The 20,445-nt window shown below is 44.1% G+C and overlaps 1 protein-coding gene across 2 annotated transcripts in view; it reads right to left on the reverse strand.

The window, feature by feature from the left end:
• Positions 1–20,445, reverse strand: part of NALF1 (NALCN channel auxiliary factor 1) — a 622,908-nt gene that overhangs the window by 17,562 nt on the left and 584,901 nt on the right. For both annotated transcript variants that reach the window (XM_045978181.1, XM_045978182.1), the window contains exon 2: positions 16,818–16,989. In XM_045978181.1, coding sequence (XP_045834137.1) covers positions 16,818–16,989 — 172 coding nt within the window. The remainder of the gene's footprint in view (positions 1–16,817; positions 16,990–20,445) is intronic.

Here is a 20,445-nt window from a genome sequence, read left to right on the forward strand (position 1 = left end):
AAAAGGAGAATGTGCACGGCCGATGACAGAAAGAAGGAAAAAATTAAAGATCGTGTATTAAATTAAAAGTAGCTGTAAGGAAGCAATAGAAAAGAGAAATAAAAAGAACCAATGTAAAAAAAAAAAAGTCCAAATATTAGTATCTGAAGAACTGAAAAGTAATGATGCATGATACTTCACTTGGAACTTGGAGAAACATTCATTATGGTACCCCCCCCCATGTCCTCAAAGGAGTAAGAAATGAGAAGTATAACACACTGCTAGTGAGAATCTATGTGGTCATAAACTTTCTGAGTTTTTCTTTTCTTTAAAGATTTTATTGATTTGACGCAGAGAGAGAGGGACTACAAGCAGGGGAGTGGGAAAGGGAGAAGCAGCTCCCTGCTGAGGAGGGTGGGGCTCCATCCCAGGACCCTGGGATCTTGACCTGAGCCAAAGCAGACGCTTAAGGACTGAGCCACCCAGGCGCCCCGACTTTCTGAGTTTTTGGCAATAAACATCCATGGCTAAACACTTGTGTGTTCTTTCACCTACCAGACCCACTTCAATGAGTTTAGGGAACTAAACCCAAAGTGCATAGAAGTAAGTGGGCATATATGTCCTGAGTAGATGTCTCCTGTAGTCCTGGACTTAGTAAAACACTGAAGTAATTTGGACTATGTTGTTATCCAAACATTAAAATTATGCTATAGAGGCATATTTAATAATTCAAAGCCCTATTCACTGTGTAGAATGTTATTTTCCTCTTGGTGGTAGATTAGGGTTTTTCTTACCTCCTTTATGTTCATGTAGACACACTAAACATTTTAAATGATTTTTGAGTATCCATATAGCACTAAGTATTACTTCACGGAAAAGATGCTGGGGATTTTTAAGCTATTTGATCAAAACCGTTAGATTTTTCAGAGATGTCTCATTTCTGTCTTGTCCTTGGTAGCATAGGGACACTGAGCACAGTGTCCAGAACGAGGCTGCTTTGGGCTCTCCCTCAGCGCTTACCAGGACAGCCCTTCTGGGGACGCCTCCTTGACCTCCTTGGTGGCAGGACCATGTGGTGTGGAGAGCAGCCACAGTTCAGTACAGAGAACATGGCTTACCCCCGAGCAGAGCAGGTGCAGTTTATTTTGGGAGCAGTCCTCCTCCCTGGATGGATGCAGTGCAGGTGAGCCTGGGCAGCCCTTCCCCCCCACAGGGGGGGTCCATGGGTCACCTGACTGGGCCACGCCACCCTGATTGCTCAAGTGTGGGCACAGGACCTAGGTTAAGACTACTGGTTCAATGCAGGTCTTCTGCAGAAATACTGGGAATGGGGTGGTTTCTTCCTGCTACAATTTCTAAACTTTTGTTTAGAGAAGTTGTAATTTTGTAGTTGTTGGTAAAATCAATCAACAGAGAAAAAAAGCAGAGCTCAGAGCCAGGGAGAAAGAGTAACGTGAGCTTTGGAGCTAGAAATAGTATTTGATCCGAATCTGTACCTAATCTTTCCATGTGGACCTATAGATCAATATACCGATATATCTCACTGCTCCACGTGTTCCTATCATCTGTCCATCAACGTATCTATCCATCTGTCATCTACCTAATGAGTAATATATAAGACACTCTGAAGTTTCTCTCTGGTCTTCTCAGTTAAATAAACCAACGAATTCTCATTTTGCTTCAGTCAGTTTTAGTTAGGTTTCTGCAACTTGCAGGAGTGACCAACACACAGTGTCCTCATGGAGACATGGTGAGGCCCTAAAGAGATGATGTACCATCAGTGCTCTGCAGAAGGTTTGCCCATACTGCTCACTCCCAACTGGTGGCTGGTAACAAGCCTCCCAGTGGTTGTAACAGCAGTGACAGTCACACAGGAAGGTAGCCCAGAAGCCATGGACTAAATCTTCTTCCTGGATTTTATCTTTGAGTGGGAAAGAACCTGTTTAAAGCCAAGGAAATATAGTTTCCCTGTAACCCCTTTTCATGTCTGTGCATTTGTGATAATAACACGTTCCATACTTACTTCCAAGACAAGTTATGGAGATAGAGTGAATTGTTCCCTTCCTCCTCAGTACTTGGTTCATACTTTAGGTGTAATGATGCCAGTCCAGCTTTTCTGTCATTTGTTCACTTCTACAAATGAACATGTGTTTCTTAGGTTATGAATCACATCTATTAATCTTTCCATCACCAGCATCTGGCATAATGCCTGATAATAGATGTATGCAAAATGATGGCTCCCCAGAGATGCCCACATCCGAATTCCAGAACCTGTAAACATCTGGTTACATGGCAAAAAAAGGAATTAGGGATGCAGATGGAATGAAGGTTGCTTATTAGCCAAACTTCAAATAGGAAGATTAGCCATGCGAAACTAACCTAATCACATGATCTCCTAAAATGGAAAGAGGGAGTTCAAATCGTGGGTAAAAGAGATGAGTTGAGTGAACCTTCTCCACCAGTGCTGACTTTGAACATGCAGATGGGGAATCAAAAACAAAGGGATGTGGGTGGCTTGTAGAAGCTGGGAGCTCTCCTAGCAAACAGCCAGCATGGAAAGGGGACCTTGGTCTGACGACAGCAAGGAAATGAATTCTGCCCGCAATCAGAATGATCAGGAATCAGACCTTCTTCTCGAGCCTATAGAAGGAACGCAGCCTTTGGACATGTTGATTTTAGCCTGATGATATCTGTGTGCACAACTGTAAGATAACATATTTGTGTTGTTTTAAGCCTTTAAACACTATTCTTGTGATGGTTTTTTAGGGCAGCCAAAGAAAATTAATGCAATGGGTCCTTAGGAAATTTTTGTTGAATGTGTGAAAATGCAAAAGAAAATACTTAGGGAGAAAGGACATAGAACATACTTCTCAGGATGTAAAATATGGTGGAGGAAGAATATAATTAAAAAAAGATTTATTAATTTATTTGAGAGATGTAAGGGAAGGCTCAGAGGGAGAGGGAGAGAGAATCTTAATCAGGCTGCATGCCCAGTGTGATCTCAGGACACTGAGATCATGACCTGGGCCAAAACCAAGAGTCGGATACCTAATCCACTGAGCCACCCAGTGCCCCAAGAATATAATTTTACATACATTCACCACATTTATCCCTGGACATTTCTATCTAGTATAGCAGGCATTTTAGAGTAAATGCCAGATGAGCTAATGACCTTCTCAAGTCAAGCATGTGGTAAGAAAGTCACAGTGAAGAGAAGGTCAGATATGGCAGTTACAAAGTAAAGTCCTGGTAAAAAGGACCAGTGAGCACGAGCAGGTGCTGTCCTGGGTGGGAAATCAGATGCTGTGGCTTCTTCTGTGGCTTTTCTCATGGTTTCTCATGCCAGCTTCCATGGAAACTTGGGAAGCCTTCCTAATTTCCCTACTCTTCAGTGTTCTTGTCTGCCAGATTTAACCACTGAACTATTGTGTTGGACAAATATGAGTCAAGCAAAGCTCTGACTGATACTTCACCCTGCAGGTATTTCTTAGTGATCACTGGACCTGTTCCCAGTGACACTTCAATTCTTCCTCAGTCCAGGAAATGGTCCTTAGAGCTAGCGTGAGACCTACCAGCTATGGACAGCTATGGTCCTTTCAGGCAAGAACCTTCATGATTTCACACAAGGAGTCTCCTAGTCTCCCTCACATAAGAAGTCCCCCCTAGGGGACTAGTCCCCTAATACCCACATTTGCTTCTGTTTGTGCTAATTGATGGAACTTTTGATTTTTGAATACATTGATGGAGCTTGTGATTTTTCAATACATTTGATGCTTTTCCCTAATGGAAGTTTCTCCAAGCTTTCAAAAGTCATGTCTTTTTGGAAAGAATAATAGCAATGAACATAGATATAAGCCATTCTTTTTGAAAGGATTAAAATTTAGAATTCAAAAGCTGTCCACAATTTTAGTACAACTGTTATATGTTACATTTCCTTCCAATACAAGAGTAGGTTAGAAGTGATTAGGACATTTCCAAATGGGAGACTATTTATCTGGAGATGGAAAGTTTATTTGGCTAGAGTTTTCCCCTCCCCCCTCATTTGCTATGGACTTTATACAGCAATATTGAGCAGAAAATACAGAAAGTGGTTTGATTTTTCCAAAACAAAAGTGCTCCAACAACAGTTTCCTGAGAACCACAGATTTCAGATTCAGAGTTAAAAATCTAATTGTTGGACCATGAAAACGTGGACACAGAACACACAACAACAGTTGCAAACCAACTGTGGTTCTAAACTTCAAAAGGAGATTCATGAAATTTACAAAAATAATTTTATCTTACAATTAAAAATGATCTGGTTAATGCTCTCTCTTCTTCATTATTGCTCTCCCTACATAAGTATTATCCTCTAAATCCTCTCTACTGAGCTCTCTCATTGCCTTTATAATTCCTTTTTATTGCTTCCTCTCCTCTAATCCTCCAGAACTTTTGAAGTATACAAAATTTGTCTTCATGTAAGACTTAGACATTATTCTATTCTTGAACAAACAATATTGAATGTGTCTGTTTTACTCCAAAGTTGCTAGTCATTGCTGGGAGCTGACATGACTCAGTGCCACAGAGGGGACCTTGAACAACAGGAATGCCTGGTCTCACAGTTCTGGGAGCTGGGAGTCCAAGGTCAGGGTGTTGGCGGTTGGTTTGTAGATGACCAGCTTCTCCCTGTGCCTCTTCACAGTGTCTTCTCTCTGTATGTCCAACTTTCCCTATTTTATGAGCCTGCTCTTGTGGGACAAACTGTGTCTCCTAAAACTGTTTGGAAATAGTCCCTTTAAAAAGGTGACGAATTTAAAATGAGATCTTTGGTGGTAGGGAGTCCTAATCTGATCTGACCGATGTCCTTAGAGAAAGAGGACATTTGGACACAGAAGGAGACACCAGGAGGACATACAAAGGGAAGACAATGTGAAGACACTTCAAGGAAGTAGACAAACAGAGGCCTTGGGAGAAACCAAACCCATCAGTCCTTTGGTTTTGGACATCCAGCCTCCAGGACTGTGCGGAAATTAATTTCTGCTATTTAAACCATCCAGCCAGCGGCATTTTGCTATGGCAGCCCTAGCAAACTAATGCATACATTAATCAATGTTGGATGAGGGCCCAGGCTAATGACTTTGTTTTAACATGATTACCTTCATAAAACCCTACTTTTAAATAAGGTCACATTCTGAGGCACTGGGGAGTTAGGATGTCAAGCTATGAATTTAGGGGGCTGGGGACAGAATTGGGCCACTCATTTTGGCAGGGTGGGAGGAAACATTTAAAATGTAAATCCTCAAACTCAACACACACAAAACAGATAATCACATACAAAAATGGGCAGAAGACATGAACAGACATTTCTCCAAAGAAGACATACAAATGGCTAACAAACACATGAAAAAATGTTCATCATCATTAGCCATCAGGGAGATTCAAATAAAAAAACCACATTGAGATACCACCTTACACCAGGTAGAATGGCCAAAATTAACAAAACAAAACAAGAAACAAGTTTGGAGAGGATGTGGAGAAAGGAGAACCCTCTTATACTATTGGTGGGAATGCAAGTTGGTGCAGCCACTTTGGAAAACAGTGTGGAAATTCCTTAAGAAATTAAAAATAGAGCTACTCTATGACCCTGCAATTGCACTACTGGGATTTACCCCAAAGATACAGATGTAGTGAAAAGAAGGGCCATCTGTACCCCAATGTTTATAGCAGCAATGGCCACGGTCGCCAAACTGTGGGAAGAACAAAGACGCCCTTCAGCGGATGAATAAATAAGGAAGATGTGGTCCATATACACTATGGAGTATTATGCCTCCATTAGAAAGGACGAATACCCAACTTTTGTATCAACGTGGACGGGACTGGAAGAGATTATACTGAATGAAATAAGTCAAGCAGTTATTATCATATGGTTTCACTTACTTGTGGAGCTTAAGGAATAACACAGAAGCCATAGGGTGATGGAGAGGAGAAGTGAGTTGGGGGAAATCGGAGGGGGAGATGAACCATGAGATACTATGGACTCTGAGAAACAAACTGAGGATTTTGGAGGGGAGGGTGGTGGGGGGTTGGGAGAGCCTGGTGGTGGGTATTAAGGAGGGCATGTATTGCATGGAGCACTGGGTGTGGTGCATAAACAAGGAATCCTGAAACAGTGAAAAAATAAAATTAAATTAAAAAAACAAAAGAAAGAAAGAAGAAAAAATGTAAATCCCCTAAGGCGAGATGTCACATCATTGTAGTAGGCCTTTGTAAAGTCCTGGTGCTCCAGGCTATGCTGAGGAATAGAGGTGTGGGATGAAGGTCTGAATTCCATTCGATCTGCACGTCTTCCCGATGCATATGGCGGGGTTGAAATGTGAGGGAACAGATCGCTTTAAAGTGAAATGATGACTTTCTCTAGTCTCCACAGGGGAACGTGTTGCTAAAGTGCATCTAACTGCCAGTCGCCTTTTGTGTGCATCCCCATGATGTTGTGGGCAGAGGGATACAGACAGAGGGCCCCTGCAGGCTCCCGGAACATTCCTCACACCACCCTGCCTTCCTGAGGGGCTTCCCCCACCTCGGAGGGCCTCTCCTTTCTTACCACGGGGCCCACCACAGACCCCTTTGGCCTGTTACCCATTAATTCATCCATTCAGTTTTTGTCTACCGAGCACTCTGCGTGAGGCACTTTTGTGGGTCCTGGGGACACGGTCAGAAGCACCGTTAAGTTCTGGCCCCCACCCACTTGGTGGGGGGGGAGTTGAGCCAGTCCCATGTAAGGAAGCGCCCTGCAGCACAGGGGGATTACAAGACCCGGTCACAGCCCAAATTCAGGATGTCAGGGGCCTCCTAAGAGAATGACAGATGGCAAAGGGTTAGCCAGAGGAAGGTGTGGAGAAGGGTGTGCCTGGCAGGGATCCAAAGAAGGGATGACAAGTGAGGCTGGCAGGGCAAGTGGGTCACAGGGTAAAATCTAATCCGGGGCAGGAGCTTAGGGACCATCTAAGGGCATGAGGACGTTGAGAAAGGCATGATCCTTCCCCTGAATGGGCCACAGGGTGCGTTTCTTCCAAATGCTAACTGCATAGACCTGCTGACCCAGTGAGCTCACCTCTGCCTCTTGGTGCAGCATTAAACCTACAGATAATATCACAAATGCGGCAAATGATACAGCACCAAAACCAGCCCTTGCCAAACTAGATTTAATAACAGATTAGAAATTACCTAAATACCATCGATTTGGAACTGGTTGGATAATGATACATTTCTAGCCAACAACTGCGTTGCTGGGTGGAGTGGGGAAGGACTTGGCTTCATTTCCCCTCCTTGGTGTCCTTCAAATACTGTGCATGTATACGTATTACCAATTCAAAACGAAGCACATACAACGTCTTTATTTCGGGTTCATGTCCTATCTGCTTTAGTCTCGGTGACATCAGTGGGGTCGTAAGATTTTGTTTCTCTCCATAGATGCAGTGGGCGGAAATTCTATTGTCTAACTATGAGACGCAGAGCAGTGGTGAGCGGGACGGGACGCAGCGCCCACGTCTACCCACCATCCTGGCGGACAGAGAAGGACATTGCAAGAGTCAAGACAGCTAGTGAGAACTTATGTGGCTTTGTATCCCGTTCCTGAAAACTGGCCTCTACCACACGGTGTGTTTGGCAAAGATACTGACTCTATCTGCTTACGGGATAAGCAGATAACATTAGACCTTGGAAGATCAGACTCCACACTGTCTGTGCACATTCAAAATGGACTCTACTTTTTTAAAGATTTTATTTATATATTTGATGCAGAGAGAGACAGCAAGAGAGGGAACACAAGCAGGGAGAGCAGGAGAGGGAGAAGCAGGCCTTCCTTTGAGCAGGGAGCCTGATGCCAGGCTCAATCCCAGGACCCTGGGATCATGACCCAAGACGAAGGCAGATGCTTAAGGACTGAGCCACCCAGGCGCCTGGGACTTCACATTTTTAAATGATCTCTGTAAGAATTCGTGAGGCAGGAAGCAAGAGATCCTATCTCAGGACAATTATTTCTCTTGTGGTTGGAATTATTTTAATTTCCCTTGCCATGTTTGTCCCCAAAGGTGGAGGAAGATGCTGGACTTTCTGGGGCTTTCCAAGCCCACATACACAAAGAAAGATTGAATCATAGCCAGTGTCCCAAGACAACCCAACAAAGCTGTTTTCCCCCCCGATAATGGAATGTTCAGTAAGGAGGGAATGCTCACGAAGGCGACCCCGAACCTGATGCCCACTAGAGGGAAGGAGTGTCATGGTGAACTTAGTGTTTTCAGACTCTCTGCTTGACTTTGGGCAGCATCAGCCGGTAAATAAAGAGACAATATGGCACATTTGGGACTGAAGGTAGTGCAACCAATAGGGTAATAAAGGCAATAAAACTGTTGTTAAATAGCAGCCTAGAAGTTTTATCCTCAACTGGGCTCTGTATTTCCAAGCGTTCCTTTGGGGAGGTTAAACATTAACTCCATCCGTGTGGTCTTTCCTACACTGGACTCACTCCTGTTCTTGGAATTGGCTTTAAAGTTAATTTTAAAGTCACGTTTAAAAACCGATTGTCAATTTTTAACCATATTTCCTTCCACAATTACCTGCATTACTTGTGAAATTTAGCTCTTTTAGTTATATGCATATTTAGATAGTATATGTGACTTGTATATACGAGTTAATTATATATATATGACTACATGTCTGTGTGTGTTTGCTTGTGTATACACTTACACTTCCAGATAAATCTCCTGAGGCCTAAAGAGAATACTCTAGAGGGAAAATAATTTTCTTTTCAAATGTTTTATTATTTGGGAGAGAGAGAGAGCATGAGTTGGGGTGGGTGGAGTAGAGAGAGAAAGAAAAACAGACTCCCCACGGAGCAGGGAGCCCGACTGGGGGCTCGATTCCAGGAGCCTGGTATCATGACCTGAGACGAAGGCAGATCCTTATAGTCGGAGCCACCCAGGTGACCCTGTGAAAATTATTTTCAAAGAAAATTTATGACTTGTTTCAGACAATGACTGCATCATGAGTATAAAGACTGAGTTTCTAAATTATACTAATTTGAAGAAACTGCACATTGAAGGTATGTTCTAATATTCTTTTTCTAAAGCGTAGACATTGTGATTACCTGATAAACTAGAAATTGTGCTTAACAATCACCATCTCCTCTGGTAATTTCAAGACAAGCCTTAAAAAAAAAAAAAACAAAAACAAAAAAAAAACAAAGAAACAAAACGCGCACAGGAGTTCAAAACCGAGAAAAATTGGTTCATTTTCGTTTTTAAAGTTTATCTAATGTATTATTTCCTTACATGACACAAACATACACTTAGAAACAAACACAAAGTAGAAGAAGGTCATTTAGATGGACGGTATTTACCGGAACATTTTAGGGACCTCGGGCTTTTCTCACAACCTTTTGCACTAACACCTGTGCAGGTCTGTGCGTACGCCACCTACGATCCTTGCTAACTGATCTGAAAAAGTTTGCCATCTCAGTGCATTTTCCAGAAAACAGAGCTTGGCAGTTCTCTTTCCTTCGATCGGAAAACAATGGGCCGGGCAAAGAAAACGAGCAATGCTCACTTTTGGCGTGGTGTTGAACAGCTGAAGACCTGTTACACAGGCTGTGAGCTGGGGTCAGTCCTCCCTCTCACCCAGGGATCCGCGTTCCCCAGAGGTTGTGCGGGAAGGAAGCAACTGCTTACAGGCTAATCTCAGGATGGAGTGATGGCTCATTTCCTGTGGTGCTGTAATACAAACACTGAACTAACAGCCAGGGAATGTGGGTCCAGTCTTCTTTCTGGAATAACAACGTTATCTGTGTGTGTGTGTGTGTGTTGGGGAGCTCTGTACAATCGTCTGTAAAGCGAACATCAAATGGGCGAGCTCTGTAATTCAGGCCGAGCTCTGAAATGGACGGATTCCATGACCCTGTGAGCAAACTACAATGTCTAAAGCAGCTCGGTGTCTCGACCAGCTCCGAGGAGGACACAGGGGCCTCACAGAGATGTCGAATCCAGACAAAGCAGGCACACATCATCATTAAGTAAGACTTCACTTGTTCTGGGAGATGCTTCCTTGCCCGACACTTCCTAACTGAAATTTCTGAATTCGTGTTCTTCCCTCGCCTTACCTCCTTCCCGACCCCCGTGCCGGCTGTAAGCACTTCTGCGTCTCACCAGCCACACACAGGTCCAGGAAACCGGCTGAGGATGTATATTTCATCCCCCTGCGTGCTGTAGAGAGAATCTCGGACAGTTTGATTCAACTAAAGTCCATACTGACCAACTCGCCGTCCCCGTGGCCGGCACTGCCCCTCCGTTAGGGTTGAATTCAACAGTTCTGGCTTAAGCAAGCGTTGATTCTCCATCCTGGGAGCTTCGGAGAGGACTAGACGTTGCCGTCAGACACAGGAGGGGTCACTTGGGCTGTAGGTTAACGGGCGACTGTTGGCTGATGTCCTTTGCAGCCTCCCTGGGAAGTGGCCTCAAGGAGGCCAGCTTCCTGCTCAGTCCACCTGCAGGGCTCACCTGCCCGATGCCAGGTCAGGAAATGGCCACAGGTGTGGCCCTTGTTGGCTCTTTGGAGCAGCAAGCTCTGAGCCCGCTGCGATCCAGGCTGCATGCTTCTGCAGGCTGGTTCCACACCTGGTTTCCTCAACATTCCCGGGTCTGACCCCTTTCAGTTCTCTTCCTCCAGGCGAGGCGTAGAGATGGGGCAGGGGAGCACTCCTTGAGCTCTGTTGGAATTCCCCGAGTTGGTCTCAGGGAGCGGGCTTGTGACGGGTGTGCTCCCCGCTTTCAGCAAGGCTGAAACCAGCTGAGTTTACCCACAGCTCCCCTGGAATCACTCAGGAGGCAGGTGTCCTTCTGCCCCGACGTGAAGGAACATGTGGTCTTTCTTTTGCTCTGGAGTGATGGCACTTTCCGGGAGGACCGTATAGACCAGAGACGGTCTCCATTAAACTCCGGATTCTGTCAGCCTCTCGGAGAGATGAAGACATGGGAACCTTCTAGAGGCTGTGACTTCCCAAAATTCAAGTTACGGGCAGAACCTAGACATCCTAGCTGCTGTTCAGTGCCTGCTTCCTGCGTTATCCCTTTGTTCGAGGCAAGCTTGAGCTGTTGGGAATATGTCAGAGTGGCATTGGAGAAGACAGCCTTAAGGATGAAGACCTGAACTCAGATCAGAATATGTGAATTTGAATAAACCTCAAAAAGTACCAGGTTTTAATGGAAGAAGACGTCCCCAGCACACAAAGTTACTACATTCTACTCCTTTTTTTTTAATAACCCAGTTTCGTATTTCCTTATTTTACTCTAGTCATGCCATCTCCCTCAAATTTCTCTTTTGACCCCATTTTTTATATATTGATTAGAAGGTCTGTGACTATAAGTGGCCCTGGAACAAAAGTGTCATTTGGTCACTGTGTTCTCAGCCTGCACCGCATTCTAGGAAACAGTGAAACATAGTCACGCACTTGGGAAAATACGGAAATTGAAGATAGCGTCGGTGTACAAATTAAAACCTACGGGCAGCTGGTTTTTCCACTCACATACTTTTTTAATGAGAAAATCTTTTATGTTATTAAAAAAACAAACAAACTTATCAGCTCCCAGTCGTGTCAGAACTGGATTTTGGAAATAATCTTTCCCAGTTGTGAATGCTCTCACGTGAATTATGAGACATAAGACGTTAAAAAAATCTTCTCTAATCTGAACGATATGTACATCAAAGGATCCCCCCCCCTTTTTCTCAGGAGGACGGACGCCTCCTCTCGCCTGCGGGCGACCCCCGCCGGCTGCAGTGGTGCAGTCGTGCCACCAGGAGGCGCGCGCCCCCCATCGCGTCTAATCAGCCCCATCACCGTCACCGTCCCCAGCAACAGCCGCCCACTGCGCTCCCCCGGGGACAGAAACATAACCTTATTCTTGTCCCAGCCCCAAAACACGAAATGCAGAATTTACAGAGATTTCTCAAAATACGTTTTATCTCCATGGTCAGGAACCCCCAGCAGACCAACTTTACTTTCTTTCTTCCAATAATTTATGAATAATTATGAAGAATGGGGCTGCAAATCCCGCGGACTCAATCTTATCTCTCCTTCAGACGGTAATTTTCATAACGCTTGTTACCACAGCACCCACAGCCTGGGGTCCTCTGCTACCTCTGTTTGCCCGCGTTGGTTCGCTGCTGCGGGTGAGCGCCCAGGGACTTCTCCCGGGGATGCTAGAAGGAGGGAGGGAGGGCGGAGGGGGAAACCCGCCTCATTGCCCGGTGACGGTGACGGGTTGACATCCGGAGTCTGCGAGCGACTCCACCCCTGCACTGTGAAGACGAAGACACGGAGTTTCTAAAATAGCTGTGTAGTATGTGAAAGGAGCTCGAGAACAGAACCCACCTTGGAAAGTTTGAGCTCGGTAATGCCTGACATTAAAAGACAGCTTTCACCCCGACAGCGCGTCAGAATTTCTCCCCAATTAATTTTTCAAATACTCCTTCAGTAACGTGTCTGTTCTATTCTTTAAAAGAAAAAAAAAAAAACCAACAAAAAACAAGAGCAAGCTCAAAGTGTCTTTCCTTTATCTCCTAAGACAGAATCAAAATTTTACATATACGCAGGTACTTTCTTGCCATCTACCTTTCTGGTTAGAACATTTGGCCATGACCTTCTGCAAAATCTTCAAAGACAATGAGCCGTGGTAGATAGGCATTCTCAGATATTTCGGGTTTTTTTCAAAAGCGACGGGCTTACCCAGGGTCATACACAGACGAAGTAGCAGGTGATCAAGATAAAAAACATTTTGAATTCAAATATAGGAGATGGGTAAGTCGCGTAAACATCACAAACGATGATGTGCTAAACACTGAATCTCACAACTGTTACCAAAGCTGAACCCAAGGGCTGAGATGCCCTTTTGGGGCAGATGACAGGAATCCTGAGTGTCAGTCTATAGGTAAAAAAGCGTCTATGAGAGGAAGAACCGAATGTCCCATAATCCTACATCCCCAAAAGACTGGATGCAGAGGATTCTGTGGAAAAGGCATCACACACTACTGGTTCGTTACCATGGAGAGGAACCTTGAACAAAATTGAGTCTCCCTCAGACAGCATCTGGCAATGAGCCATCTGTTGGAAAGTGCTTATTGAATTCTTTTTTGAGGTTGATTCAAGAGGGGAGATGTATTCTTCTGGAATCTGTGAGTCGGATGTACTTCCAATAGTGGGAAACCTCCATATTTCAATACGTGGAATTTTAAGGGCAGTGCCCCTATTCATTCAACTCTTGATGACTAATGATTATATATTTTTCAGTATATAGAATGGGAAAAAATTAAAACAAAAAGGTGGAATTACTGAAGGCAAGATTAAGACCAACCTATTGGTTAATTTCTTTTCCCAGAACTGTGTTTAGCTCTGTTTCAATAAGGAAGACGTTCTACAGGTCTATGACCATTTGGGAACATGCGGACTTGCTGCAGGATAGCAGAGTTGCCGTCCCAGGGGGCCTTAGGGCATCTGCAGCCAGGTGGGAAACTAGAAAAAAAATTCTATTTCTCTACTATATTTAGTCCAATTCTGCCTGAGTACCAAGGATATTTCATTCAAAATGCATAAAGGACCTGGCATGATTCATATGCACTCCATCACAAAACTCACAAGTCACAAAAAGGTGACTTGTTTGGATCTTCATGTCTATCTGTAAGAGATGAGCCACCAAAAACTGTGACAATGTTCGAGAATAAATGATATACCTATAAAAGTCTACCTAGTTCTTCTAAAAGTGTGACAAGCCCCTTGGGTCCCTAGGTTTGACCCGTGATTCCCGGGAGTTGTGCTCTGGGCTAACTTCCTCCCAGAAGGATGCTATTCTTGGGGCGTCATGTTTGGAACCATCATCAGTAGTGACAAGCCAGCAAGTGACTGGCATCAATAGAAACATCTCTCTCGTCCAGGTCCAGCAGCAAAATTCAAAGGACATCTGAGGGAGACATTGTGGTTGCTAGTTACCAAGAGAGAGAAGAATTCTTTAAGAAGGCCTGGTCACACCTTAGAAAAGAAGCTCAATCTGAAGATTAGTACCTTTTCTGTCAAAAAAAATTTTTTGTAGCGCCTCAGTAAAATGCCTTCAGAATAAATTTTTTGAGAAGCTGAGTAGTGAAAGGAAGGAGAGCCCAACGGAGAGTGGTGAATGAAGAGGTAGGTTCTGGGGACTGAGTGATGGGATTCTCCCCAAAATCTTCTAGGCTCCATGGCATTTTCTCTGGGCCCAGTGAAACAACTCCCTTTTCCTGTCTCTTTCCTGTGATGATGAAGCCATGGCTACGAAAAAGCTGAATTTCCAAAACTCAAAGACAATTAAGATGATGAAGGGGAAGACAAATACCATATGATTTCACTTACATTTGGGATCTAAAAAACCAACCAACCAACCAGATGAACAAACAAAAGCAAAAACTGACCCATAAACACAGAGAATAAACTGCTAGAGGGGAAGGGTGTGGGGGGATGAACAAAATGGGTGAAGGAGAGTGGGAAGTACAGACCTTCAGTTACAAAATGAGTAAGTCACAGGAACAAGGCACAAGAATAGAGTCAATGACATTGTAATAGTGATACGTGGTGATGAGTGACAGCTACTTTGTGGTGAGCAGAGCCTAATGTATAAAACTTGTTGAATCACTATGCTGTCCACCTGAAACCAATGTAACATTGTGGGTCAACGATACCTCAATTAAAAAAAAAATATATATATATACACACACATATATATGGTGGACCTTCTGCCCATGTTTTGCAGAAAGAGATTATAATCCATCTTTAGCTTTCTGATGACCTCGAAAGTGTACAAGGAAGAAGAATGAATATTCAAACAAAGTAGACAACAACCTCAAAACCTCAACAATCCAGTCCTTCATTTGAGGTTTTGAGATTGTTGTCAACTTTGAGAACTTGGTGAAAGCTCCTGACTTTCTCTAGGAAAAAATCTAGTTCCCTGTGAATGAACAAACGCTCAACATTTACATGAAATGCCACAAGTTTCTCTGAGGTCAAAATCATGGACACCTGCTGGACTGCAATGTCGAGCAGAGGATCTTATCTTAATGACCATTTATGGAAAGATTTTTGCGAATGTCAAGGAAATTAACAGACTGTGTCTGATGAATTTCAGCTCAAATTTAAAGGAGGTTATACTAATTTATTTCCTTCCTTCTCTCCTTCTTCCTTTCCTTCCTCTTTCCCCTTTCATGTTCTCTCTCTTTCCCTCTTCTCTCTCTCACTCTCGCATGTCTTCCCATCAGAGAGGAGCTAGAAGGTGGTCTCAATGAATAACAAAAAATGGTTGGTAAATCCATTTACATTCTACAAATCACTTTCTTATGTACAATGACTCTTGCCATTTGATGATGTATCTCATGCTTTTCTCTTATCCATAATCTGCATAGAAAACACACCTGGGAGGTATTTGCTCTTACTAATTTACTAATGATAAGCTGTCTGATGGCTCAGAGAGAAAGTATTTAATGGAAATAGGACAAAAGCCCATGTCTTTAGACTTCACTTAGATCTTCTTCCCACAAGACTGGGCAACACAGGAAAGAGTCAGTTCTTAAGGCAGATTCTTAAGGGAGAAATGTGGTTAACCGTCTATTGACTCTAAGTCTTATCACGTAGACTTAGACAGTATGGCTGGTGGAGAGGTGTATGAATACAGGATATAGAACTAATTTGATACACTCTCATGTTGAACATCTCAATGTGGCACCCTTTTAGGGGGTTTCACAAAGTTTAATGCATGAAGGACTCTTTCATGTTTCTCGATACGTATGGTAGCATTTTATCCTTAAAATCTGAAAATTAGCCCTGCTGCAACTGAAGCCATCTAATGGGAAGGACCACCCAGCACTTTTTGTACTGGGATACAACGACTCTGATTATCATGTCACCGTGGCAAAGGGTCTTGTTCTCACTTGTCTACTCACCATTTAGTAAAAAAAAAAAAAAATTACTCTTGGGGTGCCTGGGTGGCTCAGTGGGTTAAGCCTCTGCCTTCAGCTCGGGTCATGATCTCAGGGCACTGGGATCAAGTCCCACTTCGGGCTCCCTGCTCAGCAGGAAGCCTGTTTCCCCCTCCCCTGCCTGTCTCTTGCCTATTTGTGATCTCTCTCTCTGTCAAATAAATAAATAAAATCTTTTAAAAATTACTCTTATTCTTTACATTTTATTCTGTGTCTAAATTATGTAATGCTTGTGAATATCCAGAACTTGAATGCTGATCCTGGTGTTCGGCCCAGTCTGAGTCATTTGCTGAAAGAAGCAAACATTTTTATGGGGACTATAAGATAAAACTGTATGTAGCCGTTGTTGTGCATCTCTAACACACACATGCACACGCACACATAAACAAATAACTTACGTAGACAGTTCTTTACACTCTTGACACTTATTTAAGGTGAAGTAACACGAAACTTCTCAGAAAAACAGCCCCATGTGAAGAAGCAGCATAATTTAACTGGCCTTGTCACGTCCTCTGTTCTTACGTAATGCCACGATGTACACAGCATCCGACTACTGTAAGTCAGATTCAAACATCCCTCATGATGGCTAACATTTTTCCCCAGAATCATCCTTTTGCAAAGCTAATGTTGTGGGTCACGGGCACTCTGTAGATAACGTGATCTCTCCACACCAAGTTCTGAGGAAAGCATGGAAAACTACCAGGCGTATCTTCAAGGTTCCACCGATCCGTAGAAGGAAACAACAAAGCCAACCAGCGTCCCCCAGGAAAGCAGAGCAGCGGGACAGGCTGTGGGCCAGACCCCACCACCCACTGTACCTGTACAGATGAAGCTGGAGAGTCCCCCGTAGATGACTTCATCGTTGTCGGGTAGAATAAACGGACACCTCGTCTGAACCTCCAAACAGTATTGCTTGCAAGGAATTGTCTTTCTGCAGTTAAACTGAGCGACTTCAAAGTACTGGGAACACAGCCAGGCTTTGTAGACAATCTGAAAAAAGAGAAGAATCAAAAATCGGGAGGGATGACGAGAGTTCTGTCTCTAACACAGGACATGCTGTACTACGAGAAGCATGCTGTGGTGCCAAGTGGATCCTCAGGAACCTCTCCTTTCCAGAAGGCTCCTTTACACAGCGCCAGCTGCAAGTGCAGACAACGGAGCGACAGATGTCTGCCGCAGAGCAGAACACGGCTGGAAGGAGCCTTGAGGGAATGGGAAAGGGGACACGGCATTTGAGTTGATGTTGCTCCTTTGAAAAACAACGGAGTTCATCAGAACCTGGAGTTTCAACACCCAGTGAGACAGAAAGTAAAAAACAAAACAAAACAAAACAAAACAAAACAAAACAAAACAAAACAAAACACCATAATCAAATGTGTGGTCCCTTGCGGTCATGGACTGCAGTGTGCAAGGGGAGTGTGTTCTGAGCAGGAAGTCGGTCTAGCTATGCTGCCAGTGGACACTAGATGGCGCTGAGCCCCCTGCCACCAGAGCCAGCGGGTGGTGCAGACCAGCCCCATCAGCAAGGGCTTGGGCTCCAGCGCACAGAGAGAGGAGCAGTGGGCATTACATTGGTGACTCACGAGTGCACTGAAACCCTCATCGCCCCAAAGTCTGGAAGCACCCAAACTCGGTCAGACCTAACATGTGTTGGTGTGTTTCGGAGGGCGGGAAGGAAACTTCATCAAAACCCCACCCTGGACCTTAGAGATACTGCCCGATGCACGTGAATGCGTGTTAATATTTAGTTACTCTGACAAAGTGTGGAACGATATGACTCCATTTATCTCTGTTTTTGAGAGCTATTTAGGAAAAAAAATAATCGAAGAAAGGATCGTTTTCTATTATAAGGAAACAAACTGCACTTGAATCCAAAGAAAACAAAGAGGAAAGCATCCATCTACAGTTCAGATCACTGTGATCCGGGTAGTCCCCAGATCCTAGGCACCAAGGGCTGCTGTCCGTCTGTTTCTGGGTTTAAAGATATTTGGGGAAGATTTCGTCAACTCTGTCTTACCTAGAAACGTGATGGTTTACAGTTAAATGTCCGCTAAGAGCTCAGGAACCCTTGCCAACCAGGGAAAGAACAGTACCTAGTGTTTGTCAACTTTGTCCTAGCACAGTTCCGGCTCGTCCCCCAGGTAAATTCTCAGGACACACCTAGGAGGTAACTGTAAGTCCTGCTTTGCATACAAATGATAATTAGTAATGGAAGTAAATTAAAAATCCAGAATTCAAACCCACTTTCTATTGGACTCCAGATCCTATGTCTTCAAAATTATGCTATGTTTAATCTGAAAATGTTTTTTAAGAAGAACTTGTAAAATCACAAGGAGTTGGAGGAATGGATCTGACATCAGCACCAAACGGTGAGCGCCTGGCCGATGTCTGTTTGGTGTTGAAATTTTATTCATAACTTCGCATCAGTTTGATCAAAGTGAAACTATTCTTTGATCAAAGGTGCCTCCATGGCAGTAAAATGGACACAGGTGGAATTCAGATGTAAGTCTAGACAGCTGAGTATTTATCTGCTGTTGTCTCTTATTTATTTATTTATTATATATTTATTTATTTTAAGTGGGCTGCACGCTCTCAACGGTGTGTGTGTGTATGTGTGTGTGTGTGTGTGTGTGTGGCTGAACTCACGACCCTGAGATCAAGACCTGAGCCACGATCGAGACTCGGATGCCCAAGCAACGGAGCCACCAGGCACCCCCATCAGTACTTTATTTATAAGGATTTATAATTCCTTAAAATTTGAGAGGAAAACATACGAATAATTTACAATCCCATAGGTCTTTTGAACTGGTCTTCTCATAAATGCGTACATTAGAAAAACAATACCACAATAGCTGAGGGAACCCCCGATTTCTTAAATTCAGTGTGGAAACAACGCATTCAGGTGTGTGCATGTGGGCCACGGGGACAGAGGTGGCAAGTGGGCAAGTACCACCTGCTGTCAGAAAGAGGCTGTGGGGATGAGTTCGGAAGAAAGAAGAGTGAATGGTTTTCCAACCAAGCTTGCGGTAGTTGCACTTTCTCAAAATGCCATTGATACTTGTGCGATCCGACACAATGTATCATCTGATAGAGGACGTCTGTGATACAAACCGAGCCCTGATCTAGGCATGGCAGTCTCTATCTTGTGATTCCTCGTTCTAATTTCCTTTTTTCGGCACTAGGGGAAGTGGACTATGTACACACCGCTTACAGTAAACCTCCAATATAAGGAACTCCGACATTCTGCGTACTTCTGGGTTATAAGATGAAGAGTTCCCTCGTTGCTCTTAGGGAATGTGCCAGTGTGATTCCAGACAGTTGCAGGTATTTTTATGGGCCAGAATGTGCTCTCCATTCTGCCTCCTACTTTGGTTTTGCTCCCTTTTTCAGAATCAAGTGGTTTCTGAAGAGAAAGTCCCATCCTGGCCCCGATAGACCCCACCTTGGGCACGACCCTGTCCCCTCTCATAGACAGTGGGGTATTGCATACTGGAGTCTGCAGGGAAATACACACATTCTCTTTGCATCACCCAACTGGAATGGATCCATTTTTTCCCCTTAAAACAGTTCCTTAAATGCTACTGCCACTGTATTTCCTTTGCAGATTTTTCGCATTAAGGTCTAGTAAGTAGCGAGAGTGTTTTTTATAAATATCAGCTAGTAGCTATGGACGGAAGTGCTCAGGACTCTGGACTTCCCACGGGACTATAACCACCTGTCTGGCCAGGTTTCGATGAACTCCGAGACTTTCGAAATGCGATGGAAGTTTCCTCACTGGAGCCTTAAGCATCTTCTAAAATTGAGTGCTGGGATGTGATCTGTCAGAAAGCCATCGGGGGGTGGTGGTGCCTGGGTGGCTCAGTGGGTTAAAGCCTCTGCCTTTGGCTTGGGTCATGATCTCAGAGCCCCACATCGGGCTCTCTGCTCAGCAGGGAGCCTGCTTTCCTTCCTCTCTCTGCCTGCCTCTCTGCCTACTGTGATCTCTGTCTGTCAAATAAAAAATTAAAAAAAAAAAAAAAGAAAGAAAGAAAAGAAAGCCATCAGGGAAAGCTCTGGGCAGAAAAGAAAGGGGAGGTCTTTATTTTTTACTTTGAGGGGACTGCTGCCATGTGCTGAGGCCAAGAGTTTTTGAGTGTGAAATCAGAGGCTACAGTTTTTGAGTGTGAAAGGGAAGGCAGACAGGTCTGTGGTGTTCTTGCCTGGAAAGCGTTCTTGCCGGAGGAGATGCATGGGAATAAAATGGGCCGTCTTGGGAGGTACTGAGTTCAGTGAGTTCGCGCCAATGCGCTAAGAGGAGGCTTCTTGGTAGGATGGTAAGGGAAGTGAATGGCTCTGAGAAACTATTCGCTGCCCTTCTAGAATGTTTTGGGGAAGGGAATTTGAGAAAGTTGGGTGGTTTTCAGTAGCACAAAGCTAAAGAAATCAGATGATTAATTTCTTTTAAAG

Source organism: Meles meles, chromosome 14 (genome assembly GCF_922984935.1).
Source record: "Meles meles chromosome 14, mMelMel3.1 paternal haplotype, whole genome shotgun sequence".
Taxonomy (NCBI): Eukaryota; Metazoa; Chordata; class Mammalia; order Carnivora; family Mustelidae; genus Meles; species Meles meles.